This window comes from Arvicola amphibius, chromosome 11 (genome assembly GCF_903992535.2).
Source record: "Arvicola amphibius chromosome 11, mArvAmp1.2, whole genome shotgun sequence".
Taxonomy (NCBI): Eukaryota; Metazoa; Chordata; class Mammalia; order Rodentia; family Cricetidae; genus Arvicola; species Arvicola amphibius.
The window spans coordinates 97,734,407-97,757,536 of record NC_052057.2 but is presented as its reverse complement, the minus strand read 5'-3'; the positions used below and the strand labels follow the sequence as shown (position 1 = coordinate 97,757,536).

The 23,130-nt window shown below is 47.0% G+C and overlaps 1 protein-coding gene across 9 annotated transcripts; it reads left to right on the top strand.

Annotated features, from left to right (window-relative positions):
• On the top strand, positions 1–21,891 carry Slc25a51 (solute carrier family 25 member 51). Of its 9 annotated transcripts, XM_038347883.1 has the most exons (4): positions 11,754–12,188; positions 15,628–15,733; positions 19,158–19,323; positions 20,182–21,891. In XM_038347883.1, exon 4 carries the CDS (start codon positions 20,220–20,222, stop codon positions 21,117–21,119), a length of 900 nt encoding a protein of 299 aa, XP_038203811.1. In that variant the 5' UTR covers positions 11,754–12,188; positions 15,628–15,733; positions 19,158–19,323; positions 20,182–20,219; the 3' UTR covers positions 21,120–21,891. The 9 variants fall into 9 exon arrangements, with proteins under 9 accessions (XP_038203807.1, XP_038203808.1, XP_038203811.1 ...); XM_038347879.2 differs by lacking the exons at positions 11,754–12,188; positions 19,158–19,323 and adding an exon at positions 1–184; XM_038347880.1 differs by lacking the exons at positions 11,754–12,188; positions 19,158–19,323 and adding an exon at positions 11,598–11,729.
• Positions 21,892–23,130: the final 1,239 nt, after the last annotated feature.

Below are 23,130 nucleotides of genomic sequence, written 5' to 3'. Positions count from 1 at the left end.
TCCCAGGGGAGCACAGCAACCCTGGCTCATGTCCTCCCTGTCGCTTTGCAGCTGTGTGAGCCACTCAGGCTACAGAAAGCTCCAGTGCCTCTGGTGTCAATGGCACAGCAGCAGCCATCTACAGGGCTTTGAGTGAAGACACATGCAGCCTCCAGATAACAACACCAGCAGGACCAGGAACAAGGTAAGATAGCAGAGGTCATAGCAACCATGCAACTTCAACGGTTAGAAGGTCTAGAATACAGAGACTTTCAAAAACATTTTAAGTGTGGGGTCCATTTTACAGATAAAAGGTGCTCACACCTCAGTAAGGACAGAGGGTCCTAGAGATGCAAGCTCAAAGCAGCATACCCTAGTAACACACCTTTGTTGTTTAAAAGCACTCTGCCAAGGTGACTTGGTGACACACACCTATAATCACAACACTCAGGCTCAGGAGATGGAGGCAGAAGGATGAAGGTTAAAAGTCATCCTTGGCTACGTGCTGGGCTTGAAGCTAGCCTGGGCTACTTGCTAGGTTTGAAGTCAGCCTGGCCTACAGGAGACTCAACTCTTAAAGAAGGAGGGGGTGTAGAAGTATATTTGTAGTGTGAAGCGGCGGGCTGCGTTCCCGCCGCCCAGTTCCCAGCAACCGGCTAGCTTTACACCCGAAATAATTACACGGAAACTGTATTCTTTTAAAACACTGCCTGGCCCATAGTTTCAGCCTCTTATTGGCTAATTCTCATATCTTCCTTTAACCCATATTTAGTAATCTGGGTAGCACCACGAGTTGTGGCTTACCAGGAGAGATCTTAACCTGTGTCCATCTCGGAGAACAGCAGCATGGAGACTCCCTATGGCGAATGCCTGAAGCGTCTCCCTAACTCTACTTCCTTGTTCCCACAATTCTGTTCTGTCTACTCCACCTACCTAATTTTCTGTTCTTAAAGGGCCAAGGCAGTTTTCTTTATTAATTAACCAATGAAAGAAACATAGACAGATAACTCTCCTCCATCATATATTGATTGTGTTTTAATAAATAAGTCTTGCCTGAAGATCAGAGGGTAAAGCAGCCATATTAGTCAGCCATATAGGCCAGGGAGTGGTGATGCACACCTTTAATCCCAGGACTCTGGAGACAGTCAAACTGAACTCTGAATTCAAGGCCACCCTGGGCTACCCAAGACCAAGTCTGTCTAAAAGAGAAACAGCTCACACAAAAGTGATCGCAACACTTGGGATCACAGGCCTTTAAGCACTGGGGAGGTGGAGGTACGGAGATCACGTGCCTTTAATACCAGCACTAGGAGTGATATAGCGGGCGGGCAGAGAGAGGCACTCTGGAGTGTAGAGTCTGAGGTTCGTGGAGAGCATTGCAGGATTCTCCCCCCCCCTTTGTTTTTCTGAGCCTTGGTAAGATTACTCTAGTGGTTGGCTGATTTGCTTTTCTGACCTTCATCTTGAACCCCAATATCTGTCTCTAGGTTTTTACTATTCTTGCTACATTTGGGGTACAAATTCATAAAAAAGCCTTTTGCCTTTACAGCCACTGCCATAGGCTGGAGCTACGTGCAGCCATAGTTACTTCCCTGCCAGCCAGATTTTTCTTTTTTCTCTCCTGGAGGGCTCTCCCTGAACCCCCTGCTTGGACTGCTGTCAAATTAGGTAGCTGCCTTTAAATCCAGTCAGGCCTTTACTGTTCTGTACAACAGCAACAAACCTCACGTCTTTATCAACATTGTCAACAGATTTGGTAAAACAATTGAGAATTCTTGGAGAGAGGGATTGGTTAAAAGAGACAGCGTTTTCCCCACATTAAAAAAAATAGGAAACACCATGACATTGGAGGGATTTGTGTCTCTGTATAATAATATGCTAGACAGTTTGAAAATGGAACAGTTAGGTGAGAGGAGAACTAATTTAGATGGGACTTACGAAATGTCAATTGTAAATATTATCAGCTTTATCATTTTTGTTTTATCATTAAAAGATTGGTTAAGCAGAGTGCTAAGATACAGGCCTTAGAAAAACTTATTAAAATAGATCACAGAGCCGGGCGGTGGTGGCGCACGCCTTTAATCCCAGCACTCAGGAGGCAGAGGCAGGCGGATCTCTGTGAGTTCAAGGCCAGCCTGGTCTACAAGAGCTAGTTCCAGGACAGGCTCCAAAACTACAGAGAAACCCTGTCTCAAAAAACAAAATAAAATAGATCACAGAGATATTCAAATCCAGACAGAGGAATTTAATGGAGAACCAATTTCAGTTACATTATAAGAATAGAGAAGAACAGCCTAAGGTATTCAAACAACCAACATTAATATATCCAGTAACCTACAGGAATTGCTCTGTAAGATGACCAATTTCTTGAGATCTTTGTATATTTTGGAGATCAGACCTCTGTCTCATGTGGGGTTAGTGAAGATCTTTTCCCATTCTGTAGGCTGTCGTTTCGTCTTGTTGTGTTGGGAGCAGTGAGACCCCAGATCCTGGATTTCTTGTAATCCCCTAATCTGAGTGCCTACAGCTGCTCTGAGCACGAGACCTTCAGGAGTTCCTCATGGCAGGAGAGTGGTTTCTGAAATAAAGTTTGCTTCTGATTTTTTGTTTGTTTGTTTGTTTGTTTGTTTTTGACAGAGACACAGGGCATCCTTGAATTCCCCAAGAATGCCCCCTTTGTTGTGTTCAGGGGCAGATTATATATAGATAGCCACGCCGCAGCCAAACCCACCAGAAACCACTCTCCTGCCATCAGGAATTCCTGAAGGTTTCGTGCTCAGAACAGCTGTAGGCACTCAGATCAGGGGATTACAAGAAATTCAGGATCTGGGGTCTCACTGCTCCCAACATTGTTGACCGTGTCCTTTGCTTTACAGAAGCTTTTCAGTTTCAGGAGGTCCCATTTACTAATTGCTTCTCTCCGTGTCTGTGCTGCTGGGGTCATATTTAGGAAGTGGTTCCCTGTGCTAATGTGTTCAAGTGTACTTCCCACTTTCTCTTCTATAAGGTTCAGCCTAGCTGGCTTTATGTTGAGGTCTTTGATCCATTTGGACTTGAGTTTTGTGCATGGTGATAGATATGGGTCTATTTTTATTCTTCTACATGTTGATATCCAGTTATGCCAGCGCCATTTGTTAATATCCATTTGATATTTTTTGCTTCTTAAAATCAGGTGTTCGAAGGTGTGTGGATTAATATCCGGGTCTTCGATTTGGTTCCATGGATCCTCCTGTCTGTTTTTATGCCAATACCAGGCTGTTTTCAGTTCTTTCAATTTCTTTCTTCCAAGATCTAAAGTTCTTGTCATACAAGTCTTCCACTTGTTTGGTTAGAGTTACTCTGAGGTATTTTATGCTATCTGTGGCTATTGCGAAGGGTGTTGATTCTCTGATTTCTTCCCCAGCCCTTTTATCATCTGTGTACAGGAGGCTACTGATTATTTTGAGTTAATCTTGTATCCTGCTACATTACTGAAAGTGTTTATGAGTTGTAGAAGTTCCTTGGTAAAATTTTTGGGGCCACTTATGTAAACTAGCATATCATCAGCAAACAGTGAGAGTTTGACTTCTTTTCCGATTTGTATCCCCTTGGTCTCCTTTTGTTGTCTTATTGCTCTAGCTAGGACCTCAAGCACTATATTGAATAGATATGGAGAGAGTAGACAACCTTGTCTTGTTCCTGATTTCAGTGGGATCACTGGGAGTTTCTCTCCATTTAGTTTGATGTTGGCTTTTGGCTTGCTGTATATTGCCTTTATTATGTTTAGGTATGTCCCTTGTATCCCTGCTCTCTCCAAGACCTTTATCATGAAGGGATGTTGTATTTTGTCGAAAGCTTCTTTGGCATCTAATGAGATGATCATGTGGTTTTATTTTTCAGTTTGCTTATATGGTGGATTACATTGACAGATTTTTGTATGTTGAATCATCCCTGCATCTCTGGGATGAAGCTGACTTGATCATGGTGGATGATGGCTCTGATTTGTTCTTGGATTCGATTTGCCAGTATTTTGTTTAGTATTTTTGTATCAATGTTCATGAGTGAGATTGGTCTGTAATTCTCTTTCCTAGTAATGTCTTTCTGTGGTTTGGGTAATTGTAGCCTCATAAAAAGAGTTTGGCAATGTTCCTTCTGTTTCTATTGTGTGGAATAATTTGAGGAATATTGGTATGAGTTCTTCTTTGAAAAACTAATTCAGCCTCAACAATAATCACTGACCATTCAGGTTGTAAAAGAACAGGGCACAACAGCTGCTGATATTTCAGAGGCCCCAACAACCCTACCTAGATGGTTGACAGACCAATCTGTATGACCTTTAACAACAGAGAAACTGCATGCTTTAGAACATCTGGTACAGGAGCAAATAAATGCGTTAATAAGGCAATTCAACTGTTAATAGAATAAGAACTGTTAGTAAGGTGATTCAACCAATAGAATCTCTACAGCCTGGTATTCTTCTGCCTTCTCTGTTTTCTGAAGGATGGCCTCTTACAGTTATTGATTTAAAAGATTGTTTCTTCCCTATACCTTTACAAAACAAAAGACAGAGAAAAATTTGCCTTCACAGTGCTTACTTACAATTCTCAGCCTGCTAAAAGATATCAATGGAAGATTCTCACCGAGGGAATGTTCCCTGTGCCATTATTTTCTAAGTCAGCTTTTGGAACTGATACATAAACAGTTTCCTGAATCTATAGTTTACCATTTCATGGATGACATTTTTACTATCTGATTCAAATGTAGACACTTTAGAATGTTCAAAGTAAAGAAAATTTTGCCTTGGTAGAGGTAAGATCTCTCTAGCAGTTCCTTTGCTTTTCTGATCTTCAGCTTGAACCCCAATATCTGTGTCTGGGTTTCTATTATTTGTGCTACAGAGGCTCACGAGTGCTACATGAGCTTTGGGGATGTACCTCAGTTGGTAGAATGCTTGCTTAGCATGCACAAAGTCCTGAATTCTATCCCCAACACCACACAAACTAAGCATGATAGCTCATTCCAGTAATCTGCGCACTTCAGAGATGGGAGTAGGAGGGACAAGGGTTTAAGGTCAGCCTCAGCTACATGGAAAATTTGAAGTTAACCTGGCCTACATGGGACCCTGTCTCAAAAACAAACAAAAAGGAGCAGCAAGATAGCTCAGTGGGTAATGGCACTTGCCACTATAATATATATATAGTGGTGAAAGGGGAGTACCAAATCCTTAAGCAGTTTCCTAACCTCTACACACTAGACACGCATATACCTATACACATTAAATAAATAAATGGTGGGGGGGCAGAAACAAAACAAATTCACTTTACGCATTATCACTATTATCTAAGTAATAAATGTGTGTTTACAATTTAACTAATTCCCATAGTTAATATTTATTTTTCAACACTTTATTATCTCTGTTGTATAAATATGAACTCCCTGCATCTTTATTGCATGAATATTAAAAATGCATCGTGTTCATTATTTATTGTTTATCATCCCATGAAAGACCTGGATAAATCCAGAACCCCGCCCCTCCCCCAGCGGGAAGAAAATAGCCAAAAATCTAAGCAGGAAGAGAAGAATCGGAAATCTAGGATTAGCCAGTTCAGTGACTGTGTTTCAGGAACTAGCTGAAGATAAAGTTAGATTGTAATCTTTTTTTTTTTTTTTTTTTTGGTTTTTCGAGACAGGGTTTCATTGTAGTTTTAGAGCCTGTCCTGGACCTAGCTCTTGTAGACCAGGCTGGCCTCGAACTCACAGAGATCCGCCTGCCTCTGCCTCCCAAGTGCTGGGATTAAAGGCGTGCGACACCACCTCCCGGCGTTAGATTGTAATCTTGAGAATAATCTTGAGAGGCAGGGAGTTGCCCCCTTGTGATCATCACTGGTATTTTCAGGATTTTCTACACCCTCCCTGCCCCTTTCGGATCACTGGGCTGTGGTTTCTTCCCTTAAAAACCCCTACTCTCGGTCACTCGGGGTCCAACTCTTCCCCTGCGTGGGTTATGAGTCTCGGCCCCAGTGCACTGGTTCCCGTCTCATCTCATCATTAAACCTCGTGTGATTGCAGCAAGGACAGTCTCTCGTGAGTTACTGGGGGGTTGTGTTATCCCGAGACTTGAGTGAGAGTCTCCCCACACTGGGGGTCTTTCACCCGTACTTACTAGAGTGTCCCTAGAATGTCAACCCTGCCCCAAGCAAGGGCCCGGAGCACGGGTGGTCAGTGACCAGTGGCGACGTAACTCTGGTACAGGGCCCCGAGTTTGGCAAGCTTGCTGTGTCTGCACTTGGCACAGTCCACGCACTGCGGGCTCTGCTGTGCGGAGAAAGGAGTCTCAGAGAGACAAATAACAGCAGAAAGGCAGACGCTGGCCCTGATAGTGGAGACCCAGAGGACGTCATGGTCCAGAAGTGAACGTCACTGTAGGAACTGTAGGGCCTCAGGACCCTCAAATGCAAAAGGAAAGAAGGCAAACTGACTCCTTCCCTCTGGGGGTGCCCTAATCCTGAGCACCAGGAAGTGTTAGGTCTCCAACTGGAGACAAAGGGCTGACTGAGGTGCCTATTAACATATCAGCAGATGCTGGCTGCCAGTCTATCTGCACCCCTAGCACCTGGTCCCCTCCTTTCATTTCCTCTTTCTGGTTCAGGAAGGACCCCCATGTGCATCCTGGCAACACATCTTGGAGGTCCTGGATCCAGGCCTCAGGGCCCAGCTGTCTGATCTCACTGAAGGCTTGTCTAGTTAAGCATTCCCAAGTTGCTTGGTCATCCGGTCCACACGTGGTTCTTGTACTGCTACAAATCTTTGGGCCCTTGTGCTTGGTGATTTCCATTCAGATCTGTCCTGGCCTCAGGAGCCACAGCTCCCCTGGGGCATCAGAGTTTGGGGATAGCTCTCTGGGGTCAAGGCCAGTTTGCCCCTGAGCTTATCTTAGTCCTGGGCCTACACAAGTGCCAGAGCTACTGCTAAGCAAGTTGCACCTCTGCACTGACCCCAGGCCGTGGAGGTGGCAAAGCCCCGCCTCATGTCTGTGAGGTAAAATCAGGTCAAGGGGTTTCTCTGAGCACACAAAATATGTGACAATCAGAGGGAATAATCATTGTGTCACCGCTTGGCAATCCCACAGTACTGTGCAAATGTTTGTTGCTGTATCGACCAGCCTCTTACTAGATAAAAATGTGTTTGCATTTCACAAGGATGTGGCACTCAGATACCAATGAGGTGTCTCCTGGTCTGACGTCAGACTTTCTGGGACTCGGTGTGGCACTTAGGTGTGCCTGGGGGCAAAGCAACATTGAAGGACAGAACAAGGTCATCCGGAAGGGGCAACCTGATGTCTCCTCCTTGGCCATTTCTTCCTCAGCCATGCTTTTCCTGAGGCCACCTTGCCAAAGTCCTGGCATCCTTTGTGACTCCCTCTTTCAGGTTGAGTGCAGTTGGTAGAGCTTCTTCTGATGTCATCTTCTTCTGATGTCATCTTCTGATGTCATCTTCTGATGTCATCATGCTCAGCACATGGTGGCACCCACCTCAGACAATGCCTCATGCCTCATCTCCTGGGCTGGGAGCTCATTCACGCATGCATTCCTGTTTCCTTCAGGACCCTCCCCCCGTCATTATCACGGGTCACAATGTCAGTTTGGAGCTATTGTTCACCCCCAAATAACCTGAGGATAACGGCAGACAGGTGTCAAGTATAACCTCAACTACAACCAACTGGGCTCTCCCATGAAAATTCTGGTCTAGGAGCACATCGGCCTTCGGACTGGACTGGGTAGCTCCATTGTGGTGTGCCTGTTTGCTTAGCTAACCAGGCTGGCCCTGAGTTCTGCCTCGGCTCCCCCATCTCTTTGGGGCAGAATTGTCTGGCCATGCCTTCAGACATCTTAGTCCTTTAGCTTGTACTGTGCTCTCAATCACTCACGCAGAGCCTGTTAAATACCAGCTGGTTCTAAAGGCCACATCGCTTGGAGATCCCGCTGCTGTCAAGGCCAAGTGTCTGTGGTACTTGCCAATTTCAGGTGATTCTGAGCTTAACACTGAAGCAAACTAGGTAAATTTGAATCTGCAGGTAAGGGCTGGTACCCAAGGTTAAGCACATACTAAGCCAATGGTCTACAACCGGGTCATACCCCCAGCTGCTGCCTTTTGTTTATTTTTGTTTTTGAGACAAGGTGTCTCTATGTAACAGCCCTGGCTGTCCTGGAACTCTGCTCTGTAGATCAGACTGGCCTCGAACTTTCTGAGATCCTCCTGCTTTTGCCTCCCAAGTGTTGGAATTAAAGGCCTGTGACTCCCAGGTCTTTTGTTTGTTTGTTTGTTTTAAAGGGATATCTAATGTGCACACAGTTGAAAAACAAAAATCTTTGATTTAGTAGGGTCCTGTCTGCATGGAAATAAGTGAATGAATAAGCGAACAACCTCACTGGCTAGGTTAACTTTGACCTCAGTTAACTTTGGCCTCTGTTTAAAGATATTGGTAAGTGACTTGGTAGACACAGGCTTGGGAAGGAGCAAAGGACCGGGTGTGGCTCAGAACACTCGCCTGTCTCGTGCAAGGCCCTGGGCTCCAACTCCAGCTCTTCAGAGATAAAAAGAGCTGAAAATGAGCCAGGACGAGGCCTCAGCTGACACACCCATCGGCAGTTGGACAAGTTTAGAGGTTGGGACTGCAGCTGCTGGGGGAAGGGCTGCCAGCGCTGAGGGCTCTGCAGTGGGAGGCAGCAAGGGTCACGTCAGGGACGACAGGGACGAGGAGGCTGCTGGAACTGAGGGATGACGAAGGAACAGGACATTATTCTGGGTGGAGGGAACAAAATGTGCACCTTTGCCTGTTCAGGGAGGGAGGCAGGCCTAGGGACAGAGCCTAGGGGTGTGAGGGGGAGTGGCTGAGACCGGCCCAGAGGATTGCAGCAGTCTGGGAAATACACAGAACAGAAAGGAAGGTGTCACTGACCCCTGTTAGCGGCTGACCATAGGTGACTGTACCTGGGCAGAGCTACTACCCATAGTAGTTGAGACTTCCCTGATAGTTTGGACTGATGGACCCTGGGGACATATGACAGATTCCTAGAAAGCATTTGGGGAGGGGGGTGGAGGAGGGCAGAAAGTGCTTAGAGCAAAGAGACCCCAGCTGCATTCCCATGCGTTGCTGTGGAATAATCTTTTTGTACACTGTGAATACATATGTCACTCTGATTGGTTTAATGGAATGCTGAATGGCCAATGGCTAGGGGTGATTTTGGGGGCAGAGAGAACTCTGGGAAGAAGAAGGGCGGAGATGCCATGAGGCAGATCAAGCAGGATGGGCAATATGGAGATGAGGTAATATAACACAGCCACGAGGCAGAAAGTGAATAGAAATGGGTTAAGTTATAAGAACTAGTTAGAAATAAGCCTAAGCTATGGCTGAGCTTTCTTAATAAGTCTCTGTGTTGTTTATTTGAGAGCTGGCTGATGGGACAGAAAAATCCCCTTACGGCATACCTTTTCCCAAAGACCCAGATTCTAAGTAAGCTGAGCAAGCATGCTACCACCAAGTTAGCCTCCAGGCCTCTAGTAGTACTTTTATTTGTTTGTTTGTTTGCTTATATATTTATGGCTTTTTGAGACTGGATTTCTCTCTGTAACCCTGGCTGTCCTGGAACTTGCTTTGTAGACCAGGCTGGCCTGTGCCTCCTGCGTGCTGGGATTGAAGGTGTGTGCCACCACCGCTCAGCTACTAGAAGCCCTTTTAAAAAACCTCTGCGATATGTTGGCATTTTATTTTGCCAACCATAGTCTCCCTTTTGGCATCAGAAAGCTCAGGCCTTGTGAATGGCTGTAGAAAAGAGACACCTCTATGAGTGAGACCACATTCTGACCTCTCTGTGTGTGGAAGAGGCAGGTGAGAGGCTTCAAGTCTTGCCTGAGGTGATCAGAGGAAGCCACAGGTGGAGGAGGCACTAGGACCTTGCCAGGATACCATGTTCGGTGAAACCTTGAGGATGACGAGGACAGACAGGTTTCTGGAACACAAGGATGTGCAAACCACGAGAGATTGCACAGGACAACATCCTCCAGCGTTAGCTAGGGATAAGGTCAGCAGGAAGGCGGAGGAGCCAGACGGTGGACGGTCCTATGTACCACATTAGGGAGAACGGTGTGACAGGGAAGACTGCTAACCTGAGGAGTGGTGTGAACACACCTGGGCTACGTGTCCCCGTGGAGGCTGCAGGTACGCAGAACAGTTTGAGGATCTGAACAAAAGACGAAAGAATGAAGGACGGGGACCAAAATGGAAAGCTAGCCTTATGAGGAATTCTGAATTTAAAAATAAGAGGGTTTTGATTGTTAGCAGATAGGCAAGAACAGAGAGCAAAGTCCCTGGTGGCTCCTGACAAGACACTAGAGGCCTGCACTGTGGCCTGGAGCACAGCAGGACTTGCTGGCTCTACCCAGACACGAGTGTTCTCGTGATGATGGATTTTCACACTTTTCAATCAGTTACGCCCCAGTTGTATGTTTAATCTCAGTCTTTCCCTTCACTACCCGCCCCAACACACAGGAAAATAACCTTCCCATTATAAACTGAAATTAATGATTTATGCTTATAAACACACTGGATACCTGCCTGGTTTCTTTGCTTTTTGAACAATACAATAACACATTCGAGTAGAAATTCACAGATGCCAAAGAAAACATAATTTTGAGGTAAATACCCTTTCCCCAATTGTTGTCTGATTAATTGTCCTAAACCATAGTGTGACCTTGTCATTGTTCTGTGATCTGTCAGGGGAGGTTTGTACTAACAGCCCCCCCATCTGACCTTAAAATCTCCTCCGCCGCTGTGGTGACTTCCTCTACCAGCCCACATTCCCTCCGCTCATCCTCTGTGACCCAGTTCCAGCACATGATCCCTGGTTCCCTCTCAAGGGGAAAAGCCCTCTTACTTTGGCTTTGGAGGCTTCGATTTTGTCCTCTATCAGACTGAACTCCCTTAGAGACCCCTGAACAGATGCCTACCTCCTCAAAGGGGTGTCCCTAATTGTGTGGCAGAGGACGCTATCAGCGTGATCCAACATAAAATGACAAACTTATTTTAAGAACTGAGGGTTGGATGCTGGAGAGGTCACGATTAAGCACGTGTACTGCCCTTACAGAAGACCTGAATGTGGCACCCACACGGGACCACCCAGCCATCTGTAATTCCTGCACCAAGGAACCCAAAGCCCTATTCTGGCTTCCTGGACACCTATACACACGCACTAACATTAAATCTATTGAAAAATGTTTTGTAATGTTTATACGTTTATAGACTCGATTGAGTGATTGTCTAGGTGAACTTTGTGTAAGAATGCTTTGCAACACCAAAAATTGACCTGCCTGTTTGTTGACGCAGGGAGGCGTGGTTTCCGAGGGGAGGTGTGGTCTTCCACATCTTCCGAACAAGTAAACACTGGGCAGGCTGGGGACACCCGCCTTGAGAGATCCATAATGGTGGAATTACCCCAATCTTATGTGGCAGGCACGTCACGCATCCACGAGTCTGCCAAGGAGCCTCCCCCAAAGCAGGGTGACCTCTTCCCTTCGGTCAAATTCTCACATTTGTCGCCATCGGCCCTGTACAAATCAGAACCTTTGCACGAATGTCACAACACCGAGGAACACATTCACGGAAGAGATGAGTAACTTGCCCAAAGACACTCAAGAAGTGCCAGGGCTATAATTCCGACCTGGGTCTCCATTATCGCGTGGCAAAAAGTGCTCTTTCTAAGACCCCACAAACGGTGAGCCTCTAAGAAAAAAGCGGCTGTGTATGACCTCAGGCAGACACAGGTGTCCTGTGGAGTGCGGTGACAAAGAGCTCTCTACCAAGCTTTGAGAACACTGAGCCTTCACGCACGCGCTATCTACATCCTTGGGTTTCCAGGAACTCGACAGGCCCCACACTAAAGAACGCGCTGGCTGTTTATGGCACAGCGAGGCCACCGTACAGCCTCGGCTCACAGTGAGGGGACTGGTGGCACCCCGCAGCCTGGTGACAGGAGTGACAGGAGTCGCTGTCGGGCCCGAGGCTGCACAGGGCTACCCCAGCAGCCGCCACCCTCGGAGCAAGGAGGGGTCCTGATCACGTGGTCCGGCGACGCTGCTTCTCCCCACCCCTGCCTGGGTCGGGCCTGGTCTGCGCCTGCGCGGGCGCGGGCTCGCTCGCCGGCCGTCCTGCGGGCGGGCGCCCGCGGCCGTGGGTGAGTCCCGGGTGGGGTGGGGAGCGGCGGCTCGTGTGACCCGGCTTCTGGAGAGACGGGCGGGAGGCTTGAAGCGGGGCCGAGCGAGCTCCCACGGCCTGCTCGCGCACCGCGCCCGGGGATCCGGCGGCTCCGGCCCAGGGCCCGGTCGTGCTGCGCGCGGCGCGCTCGGGCCGGGAGGCGCCCGCAGCCCGGGGCGGTGAGCCGCAGGCCCCGGAGGGAATCGGCCTTTGTCTGCGCTCCCCGCGGGATCGCGGCGGCCCGTGGTGCTGGCGATCCCGCCCAGCGCCTTTCGGTCCTCACGGAGTGCGCAGATGGAAGCCTGGAGAATGCTCGTTCCGAGATACCGTGTTGCAGCGGCGGGCCGTAAACAGTGGAACTGAGCGGGGCGGGTGGGCGGGCGTCAATTGTTCCATTCTGTCTGGATTGTTAGTGTCAAGTTTAGGTAGAGGGTGTGAGCGCCTCAGCCATATTTACGTCTTTTAGCCTAACCTTTGTCTTGGGCCCTACGGGCTGCGCAGCTGGTCCTAGTGCCCACCTTCTGCTGGTTTTTTTTTTTTTTTTTTTTTTTTTTTTCCCTGTAGTCTGTTGAACAGGCATGCCCAAATGGACCTCCGGGCCTTTGCTTTGAAAGGATTCCTAGAATCGGGTGCAGGGCACACGAGCAGCAGACCAGAGTCGCCCCTTGTGTGAATTCTTGTGACGTATCTGACAAGAATTGACTCGAGTCTCCTTTGTCAGATAGATGTACACTGAGATGGTGGATTTTCGTCAAAGATGTCGCTTTGTGTTTGCAGTGGCAAAATCCTGCTGTAGCTCATACTTGACCCTCCTAACCTTGTTTTTGAACGCTGACTCAGAGCTGCTGACTAGTGGGAGTTCACATCCTTTGAGAATTACTGTCACCCTCTGCCCTGTGTTTGGACCAAGACCTTTGTCCTGAGGTCACATCTGAGTTTTGCATATCCCCGTGGGCTGCAAGTTACTTTGGGGATTTAGAACTTGCGCTGTTTCTTACAGCACGGCAGTCTGACCCTTGGGTGAAAGTTGACTTTGCTCCCTTACCTGGTGATAGGTTAAGTACCTCTCATGCAGCACACTAGGGCAGCTATGGTAAATAGATTTTGTAGTAAATTGCAAAGGATTATCATTTCTACATTGTTAAGCAGAAACCAGTTTAGCAAGGTTTGGTCATATTCAGCGTATAGTAATCGAACATGCTGTGTTTTAAATTTTTGAAGAAACATTTGGGGAGGGGAGCGGCTCTGATGTGCCGCTTTGCCCTGGTGGAGCTCAGAGGACTCTCCAGAGTCAGTCTTTGTTCCACTGTGAGTTACTGGGATTGGACTCCGGTCACCAGGCTTGGAAGCAAGCTCCTTGCATGATGAGCCTGGCTCCCATTTTTCTCAACTCCTAACAGGACGCTGCTGTTGTCTTTCCTTCTGTTGCTGCCTTAAGACCCTGGGCCTGCACTGCAGAGACTGCTCAGCTGTTAAAAAGGCTGGACTGGCAACCTAGTCACACCACCCTCCACCCTCACGGGTGGAGTGCCGTTTACAGGAAGTCAGCCTGAAGTCTGGGACGTTTTTCAAAACATTACTTCTTGCCAGGCATGGTAGTGCTCCCCTTTAATCCTAGCACTCAAAAAATAAACAAAAATACTTTTTTTCTGTATAGAACTTTTAATATTTAATAATATAAATTTTCAACAGTATTCCTAAGATTCCTTATGATAGTTTGAAAAGAGGTCCATAAGTAACTGACTGCTTAGGCTGTTTTCTGTTTGCTTACTAAGGAGCCCCATTATTACGGCCATAAAAACTGAAGCAACTTTTGAGGGGGAGGGGTGGTTCTATGACAGGGTTCCTCTGTGTAGCCTGGCTGTTCGGGAACTTGCTCTGTAGTCCAGGCTGGCCTTGAACTCAGAGATGGCCTGCCTCTTCCTCCCAAGTGCTGGGATTAAAGGTGTACATCACACCAGGCCAAATGGAGCAATTTTAATTTACAAAATTTTGTTAGGCAACAGAAGGATCAGTTCTATAAAAACAAAAAGTCTCCAGACACGAATCAAGTTTTTATTGTTGAAGTGCACCAATAAATTGAGTGAGTTCAGGACCATAGGTATGAACAGCTAGTCGATGCCTGGCTTTAGAACTTAAAGTCTATATTGTTAGCTGTTCGTGGTGGCAAATGCTGGCCAGCCTCTGCTACATACTGCCTTGGCTAGATGGTAAGACCCTGTAAATAAAGTGTTCAGGATATAAAACTGAAATAGTCTTTGAATTTATAAATTGTTAGGATCTTATGTGTTTGTGTACATTTTGTTGATTTGAGGGTTTTTTTTTGTTTGTTTTTTTTTTTTTTTTGAGACAGGGTCTCTGTGTAGTCCTGGCTTTCCTACGGCAACCACACTTACACACTTGGGGGTTTTTGTTGACTTTAATGTTAACTATGAAACTAAAAATTTACAAGAATCAGGCATTTCTGTGCCAGATTTTAATTTCTAAAATCTTGTCTAGTCTAAGATTGGCAAACATTAGCTAGTCTTATATTGTCAAGTATAGTACTATTAAGAGTTTTCGTCAGGTGTGGTGGCACACACCTCATCTCAGCACTTAGGAGGCTGAGGCAGGCCGATCTGTGAGAGTTTGAGGCCAGCCTGGTCTACATAGAGAGTTCCAGTATAGCCAGAGCTACTTAGATCCTGTCTCAAAACAAAAACTAGTTTTTAGACAGGCGTGGTAGTACCTATAATTACAGTATTTAGAGGCTGAGGCAGGAGGATTATGAGTTTATAACTAGGGTGAACCAGGCTATAAAGCAAGACCTGGTCTCACACTAACAAAAGTTTTTACCTTGTGTCTATCGACTGGAACCGTAAAAGGCATGGATGGTGGAGATCGTAAAACTAACCATTGCCAGGCTCAGTATTTGGCAGACCTTTCAAGTGCCTTTGGGACATTATTTTAAATCCACTGTATTAAGTTACAAATCTCTGTACATTAAAAATGAAAGTGACTGAAGGTGCCTCAGAGGTTAAGAGCATATACTGTCGAGAGCATGTGCCTGACTTGGATTCCTAGCACCCACATCAGGTGGCTCAGAGGTCCATAGAACTCTAACTACCAGGGGGGCCTTATACCTCTCCAGGTACCTGCACTTGTGCATAGACCCTCACACACACACACATGCACACGCACATAGTTTAAAAAATGAAAGAGAAGTAATATTGTCTCATTCTGTAGAGGTTTGGAATCACATCAGATATCCAAACTTTTGTTTTGGAACTGGGGAGGTGGGCAAGAGTGTTGGCAGTCAATGAAGAGTTGGTTCTTGGTTGGGTATAGGGACATTAACAACTGGTTACTGGCTCAAGAAAAGGGGAACAAATACAGTTAGACATGAGTATAGAAATTAAACCAGATTTTTTTCTCTTAAGGAAATGCAGCTGTCGATATTGACTCCAGAAGAGAGAAGGTTAACAATGGAAGACGTTGGGAAGGAGACTAGAAAGGTGTCGTCATCAGGCTCGGTCGATGTCACAGGTGAATTCTTATAAACTTTGAAGTGCCAGATAGTGACGCTAGCATCTAAATTGTCCACAGTGTGATGAAAGAGCACGGATTTGCTCTGAGAAAGCCAGTGGAACAGCTTCTGGAACTTGATGAAACTGGGGCCTCTGGGGTCAGTGGTGGGAAGTGGAAGGCAGGATGCTAACAAGTGGCAGAGTCCTAGCTCAGCACCCACCAAAAACCAAGATGAAAGATCTTGGCAAACGCTGTTTAGCTGAAGGATATTTGGCCATAGTCAGGAGGGTCATCTCCATGTGCTGAGGCTGGGGGTACAGCCTTTGACTGGCAGCAGCTGCTTACAGCTGCTTTGACTTTCTCTTCTGTGCAGGGCTGAGCTGCATTATCAGCCCTACTTTGGCTCTTTTAACTTTTTTTAATAAGTATTTATTATGTATACAATATTCTGTCTGTGTGTATGCCTGCAGGCCAGAAGAGGGCACCAGACCTCATTATAGATGGCTGTGAATCACCATGTGGTTGCTGGGAATTGAACTCAGGACCTTTGGAAGAGCAGGCAGTGCTCTTAACCTCTGAGCCATCTCTCCAGCCCTGTTTGTTTTTGAGACAAGGTTTCTCTGTGTGACAACCTTAACTGTCCTGGAACTAGCTCTTGAAGACCAGGCTGGCCTCAAACTCACAGAGATCTGCCTGCCTCTGCCTCCTGAGTGCTGGGATTAAGACGCGTGCCACCACTGCCTGGCCTTTTTAATATTTTTGTTCTGTTAGTGGTTTCCAGCAGCACAGTGTGACATTGGAAGAAAAACTTAAAGAATTTAAGAGGCTTTTTTTGTTCAAATCAAAGGCCTATATAGTTTGTCTGACCAGTTTCATTTCCCGTGGACACTGCAGTGTGGCTTAGGTTTGTACCGTCCCACTCCTGAGTGGTGCTGCTGTGAGCACGGGTTACATCCCTGCCCTGCGATGCCGACCCTTTGGCAGCTCTGTGTGGAATTTACCAAGAGCCCTGTGCTGTTGTCCGTCCACTGTGCCATTTTACAGTCCCACTAGTAGTGCGCCAGAGATCCTGTGTCGCAGCCCCTCTAGTGCTGTGCTTGTTCTTGTTGGGTTTTGTGGCCTTTTTAAAAATGTATTTGTGTTTACGTGCATGCACGTGCCCTGATGTGCCTGGGGAGGTCAGAGAACAACTTTTGGGAATTAGTTCTCTCCTTCCACTTTGTTTCTGAGGTGTGGTCTGTCCAGTTACTCCAGGCAGCTTCTCTTTTCAGTGTCTACAACAGTAGTTCTCACCCTGTGGTTACAACCCCTCTGGGGGTCAAACGACCCTTTTTCAAGGGTTGAATATGAGATATCCTACATATGAGATATTTATATTGTAATTCATAACTAGCAAAATTACAGTTATGAAGTAGCAATGAAATAATTTTATGGTCGGGGTTTACCATATGAAGTAGCAATGAAATAATTTTATGGTTGGGGGTCACCACATGAAGAAAACTTTAATATGAGGAACCACATTAAAAGGTCGCAGCCTTAGGGAGGTTGAGAACCACTGTTCCAGTGGATTCTTCTGCCCCTGTCTCACGTCCTTAGCTCACTTTTAAACTGAATTATTTACTATTTTGCTGCTGATTTGTTAAATGTGGTCTCTTAATATAAGAGAAGTAATCTATTTATAAATATTAGGGCCTTTGAGAGGTGGCTCCATGATTAAGAGTGCTTGCCACTCTTTCAGAGAGCAGTCCCCAGTTCCCATGTTGGGGCTCACAACGACCTCTGACTCCAGTTCCAGGGGTGATCCAGCACACTCCGCTAGTCTTCCAGGGGGTGAACCAACATACTCCGCTAGTCTTCCAGGGGATGATCCAGCACACTCCGCTAGTCTTCCAGGCACCTGTCAGCAAGTGCATGCAACTGCATACGCTTGTACATAGGTAAATAACACAGTAGGGCATGGCAAAACATCTTTTTCATCCTAGCACTCAGGAGGCAGAAGAAGATGGACTCTGAGTTCAAAGCCAGCCTTATCTATAGAGTGAGTTCCAGGACAGCCCAGACTACATGGTGAAACCTCGTCTTAGAAAACAAAAACAAAAAAAGCCAGGTGATGGTGGCGCATGTCTTTAATCCCAGCACTCGGGAGGCAGAGGCAGGTGGATCTCTGTGAATTCGAGGCCAGCCTGGTCTACAAGAGCTAGTTCCAGGACAGGCTCCAAAGATACAGAGAAACCCTGTCTTAGACAGACAGACAGACAGACAGAGAGAGAGAGAGAGAGAGAGAGAGAGAGAGAGAGAGGGAGGGAGGGAGGGAGGGAGGGAGGGAGGGAGGGAGGGAGGGAGGATGTAGTATGAAGGGTTGCTTTTTGGTTCCTGGCTGCCTGGCTAGCTTGGCCCCGAAATAATCACACACAAACTGTATTAATTAAATCACTGCTTGGCCCATTAGCTCTAGCTTCTTATTGGCTAAATTGTATATATTAATTTAACCCATTATATCTGTATGTGGCCACGTAGCTGTGGCTTACCAGCTAAAGTTCTGGCGTCTGTCTCTGGACGGGCTATATGGCTATATACCCTCTTTCTCCCAGCATTCAGTCCAGTCCTCCCTGCCTAGCTCTGCTCTGCCCCGCCCTGCTCTGTTATAGGCTCAAAGCAGTTCTTTATTCATTTATGGTAATCACCACATACAGAGGGAAATCCCACATCAAAAAGAAAATTTAAAAATACTAAAAATGTAAAGTATAGTCAAATTACTGTTTTGTCCCCTTGGGATGTAGGGATGGTCCCAAGGTAGAATCTTGCTTTCTAACTGAGCTGGCCCCACGCCTGCAGTTCTCTTGCTGGAGCTGCCAGGCCTGGCTAGAGCCAGCTAGTTGACTGTTTCTGTTTTAAATGTTTTTAAGTTACATTTCTATTTATCACGTGTGGGGGTAGCACACGGTATGTGACGGTCTGAAGACAACTTGTGGGAGTCCATTCTCCTTCCAGCATGTAGGCTCCAGGGGTCAGACTCAGGCCGTCGGGCTTGGCGGCAGGCACCTTTTCTGCTGAGCCATCTCCTAGGCCCTGTCTTTTGTTTTTGGAGGGAACTTGGGCTTGGTGACTGGAAGGAAACAGACATACAGCTAGGACTTGGCGTCCTCTCGGTGAGAGCCAAACTGTCTGTGTCTTCAGATCTCCGTCTCACTGCAGACATACCCACTGTGACCCCAGGGCAGCTCCAACGTGATGCCATGTGTGGTGGCAAGGGTGGAAACTAGTGTCACAGACGCCATCAGCGTGCTCTGGCCCACCAGGCACTAGTTATGTCTCGAGCGATGAGGACCGTTGGGGCTCTTTTTCCTTTTTCACATATAAAACTAGAAAAGTCACTTTATAGTTTGAAAACTAAATATATGGAAAATAGAGCATAGTACATACGTTAACCTCATTTTCCTAGAAGTCTTGGCATCCCGAAATATGCAGCTTGTTCCCTCGGGCCCTTAGTTATCCTCGGCATTGATACGCACACTGTTCTGGACTTGTTCGCGTGGCAGACTCACTACTAGTCCATGGCTTTATTGTCTTGGAGGATTCAGTGCCTAGCAGGAGACCAGAGTTCACAGGTAGGAAGTAAACGTTAAACAAGTTGAGTGAATGGCCTGATTCACTGCTGTATCTCCTGGAAGAACTTTGTCCTGTTGTTTGTTTTGCTTTGTTTTTTTGAGACAGGGTCTCACTAGAAGCCCTAGCTGGCCTGAAACTAGGCTGACCTTTTGACTTCCAATGCCCCTCCTACCTGGTTCTCCAGTGCTGGAGTTACAGATGAGCCCATAGCTCCCGGGAGAGGTGTGAGTCTGTTTCAGTAGGAATTTAAATAATTACTGTTAACAAAGCAATGATAAACCTATGGCCTGCTAATATCACATTTTTATGAAAAATGACTGTTACATTCTGTGCTCTCTTTCATTTCCATGAAGCAAATGTGCTTTATAATTTTCCATACAGCCTTCCTGTCTGGCTACGAGGTCGATGGAGTCTTCTGTCTGTTTCTTCATCCAGTCTGCTGTAAGGGCTGCCTGGGTGGAAGGGATTGCAGCATAGCCAGTCTCGCCCCAGGACTCCCCTAGAACTCTTCTAAACATCAGAGATCTAAAGCTAGGCATGGTCGAGTGGGCTTTCATTCTAGTACTCAAGATTGTGAGTTGAAGACTGGTCTGGGCTGTGTATATAGCAAGACTCTCTCAAAACTACAGCAGCAGCAACAACACCCCACAAAAAACGACTGATCTGCTTGCTGTGCTGTATGCATGTGTAGGAGCAGCATGCTGACTGAACCTCATCAGTATATACAATTAGCAAAAGTAATTTTGTTTTTAGTAATAGTCTGGTTTTAAAGGGAAGACATCAAGTCTGGAAATTGGAGAAGGGAGTGGGGCAAATTTGTGTGTCTCACTCTTTGTCACCTTCATCATTGATTATAGGTTAAAGTGTTTCCCCAGAGAAGAAAGACCGTAAGACCATGATGGGCTCAGAAGCGCATGATAAGAGGCCCCCAATGTTGACCTCTGCGAACCAGGATCTGTCTCCTCCTCACATTGCAGACGTGGGTGAGATAAAGCATTACTTCTGTGGCTGCTGCGCAGCCTTCAACAATGTGGCCATCACGTACCCCGTTCAGAAGATCCTCTTTCGGCAGCAGCTGTACGGCCTCAAAACCCGGGATGCCATACTCCAGCTGCGGAGGGATGGGTTTCGAAACTTGTACCGTGGGATCCTCCCCCCACTGATGCAGAAGACAGCCACGCTGGCGCTTATGTTTGGTCTGTACGAGGACCTGTCACGCCTGCTCCGCAAGCGTGTGAGCGGTGCTCCCGAGTTTGCCACCAGCAGTGTGGCGGCGCTGCTTGCCGGAACAACAGAAGCCATTCTCACTCCGTTCGAAAGGGTTCAGACTCTGCTTCAGGACCACAAGCATCACGATAAGTTCACAAACACTTACCAGGCCTTCCGGGCCCTGAGATGCCACGGAATCACAGAGTATTACCGAGGCTTTGTGCCTATCCTTTTCCGAAATGGATTCAGCAATATCCTTTTTTTTGGCCTTCGAGGGCCCATTAAGGAGCATCTGCCTACTGCCACCACGAATAGTGCACATTTGGTTAACGACTTTATCTGTGGAGGTGTGCTGGGTGCCATGCTGGGGTTCTTGAGCTTCCCAATTAATGTTGTGAAGGCTCGGATCCAGTCTCAGATTGGTGGGCCGTTCCAGTCGTTCCCCATGGTTTTCAAGACCATCTGGCTCGAGCGGGACAGGAAGCTGATCAATCTCTTCAGAGGCGCCCATCTGAATTACCATCGCTCTCTCATCTCCTGGGGAATAATCAATGCAACCTACGAGTTTTTGTTAAAGATTGTGTGATAAGGTCACTACAGGAAATGTTATTCTCCACCAACTAGACCTAAAGAGAGTGCAATTTGTCTTTGTTCCTAATTGTCTTAAATACCGGTTGGTGAAGTCCAGGCCATTGACAAAGCACTGACAAAAACATAAAAGGTTTCAGTGGGCAGGTGTCAGGGTTTTGGTTTGATCATTACTCAAGAGCTTTAGGCTGTTACCTGGTAACCAGCCGCGTGTCTGACGACCTTTTCAGGGCAGCTGTCAGCCAAGATAGATTCCTTTTCCTCCCGGAAGCAAGCGTTGCTAGACCTTCAGTATGGAAACGGTGGCATCAGCAGCCAGAGCGTGCGCTCAGTCCTAGGACTTCTCAGGCTCACTTCTCACCTCCTTCATTGCTTCTCCGCCCTCGGGGGGGTCATCTTCACTAAACCCCAGCATTGCACGGTGGGCGAGCATCTTAGCTGTTTAGTTCCATGATGAATTGTCGGAGTTAGCTTTGAGACTTAGTGCTGTTGAGATAGCCATTATCCATACTTTTTATTTAGATTTGGTAGGAGTGCGCAGCTAATGAAAGCTTCCATTTCACTGTTTAGCTTTGAACATTTTCTGTTTAATTCAGAATGTGACTTTTAAGCCCTTCTAGAATGTTCCTTTTTTTTTTTTTTTTTCTGAATTCATTGCCAAAAGATAGGGTGACCAGTGGGGACATTGTCCCTGTGAGTAGTCCTGTCATGTTCGTCTGTCCTGTTCTCTGGTACTAGACTTTAAAAATAAACACTTCCATAAAGTTTTATTTTGGGAGTCTGTTAATACAATTCCAGGTTTTTTTCTTGGTTTCTCAGCGCTGCAGAGAGGCGAGCAGAGGGCGCTTGTGCCCAGTGCTCACTCTCCTATTCTCTGGGAAGAGTTCTTTAGTTCTGGCATTCTAGGTGCCGGCTTACCTGTGCCGTTAGAGCAGCCTGAGAGGTGTGGTCTGAGCGACAGCACCTAACCCCTGCAGCTCAGGGAGGCCTTAACCGGCACTTGGGGCCAAGGAATCCCGCAGTTATATTCTAGGTGAATGGTGTGACAAGACTCGCGGTCCAACTGAAGTCACGTCCGTTCTGGAGAGGTCACTTATGAATCTTAAATAGTTATATTTCTTTCTCAGAATTTGTCATGAGAGCCAGCTTGTCTCTTTCCATGGTGCTGGGGATTGAACCTAGGACCTTGCACATCGTAGGCAAGTGCTTACCCACTGAGCTACACTCCAGCCTCCCCGGTTGTTTTATTTTTGTTTTTTTTTTTTTTTTTTTTTTTTTTTTTTTTTTTTTTTTTTTTTTTTTTTGAGACAGGGTCTCAACATGTAGTCCGGGCTGGTCTTGAACTTACAGAGGCCCACCTGGCTCTGTCTTCTGAATGCCAGGATTAATTAAAGGCATGAGCTGCCATCCCTGGCCTCTCCAGTCTGTAAAGGTTTCTCCCAGCTTGGCCTCGCTCTGGCTGATTGCATCCAAGCGCCTACCCCTACAAACTGAAATCAGACCCTCCGCTGGAGTTTGCTCAGTGTCTGGGGCAGGTAATCCAGAACAGCTGTTCCCTCTAACGACATTAACGCTCGTTAGAGACGGTAAACATCCTCCGGGCTAGGAAGGTTGGGAGCATGAGCACTGTGGTGGCGGTAATGGAGGTCAGCGGTTGAGGAGCAACACTGAATGGAGGATTGTGTGCGCTGCAGCCATCGCGCGGGTATGAGGGCTCGGAAGACGAGGATTTGACCCAGATAAATCTGAGTAGTGCGGCGGCTTCAGTTAAGATGTGGAGGGGGTGAACTTTGGCGCCGTGACCTCTGACCCCGTGTTGCCCGCAGCGTGGCAGCGCAGTGCCGGTGCGTTCATCGGGGATGGCACCGTGACCCGGGCCGTGAACTTCACGGGCCTCCAGTGGCCGTGTTTCCTTCACACTCCGTGCCGGTGGTGGAAGTTGTCAAGCACTCCTGTGTCGTACATGAGCATTAGAAGGGTTGGCTCTGGCTTTCGCTTGCTCAATTATG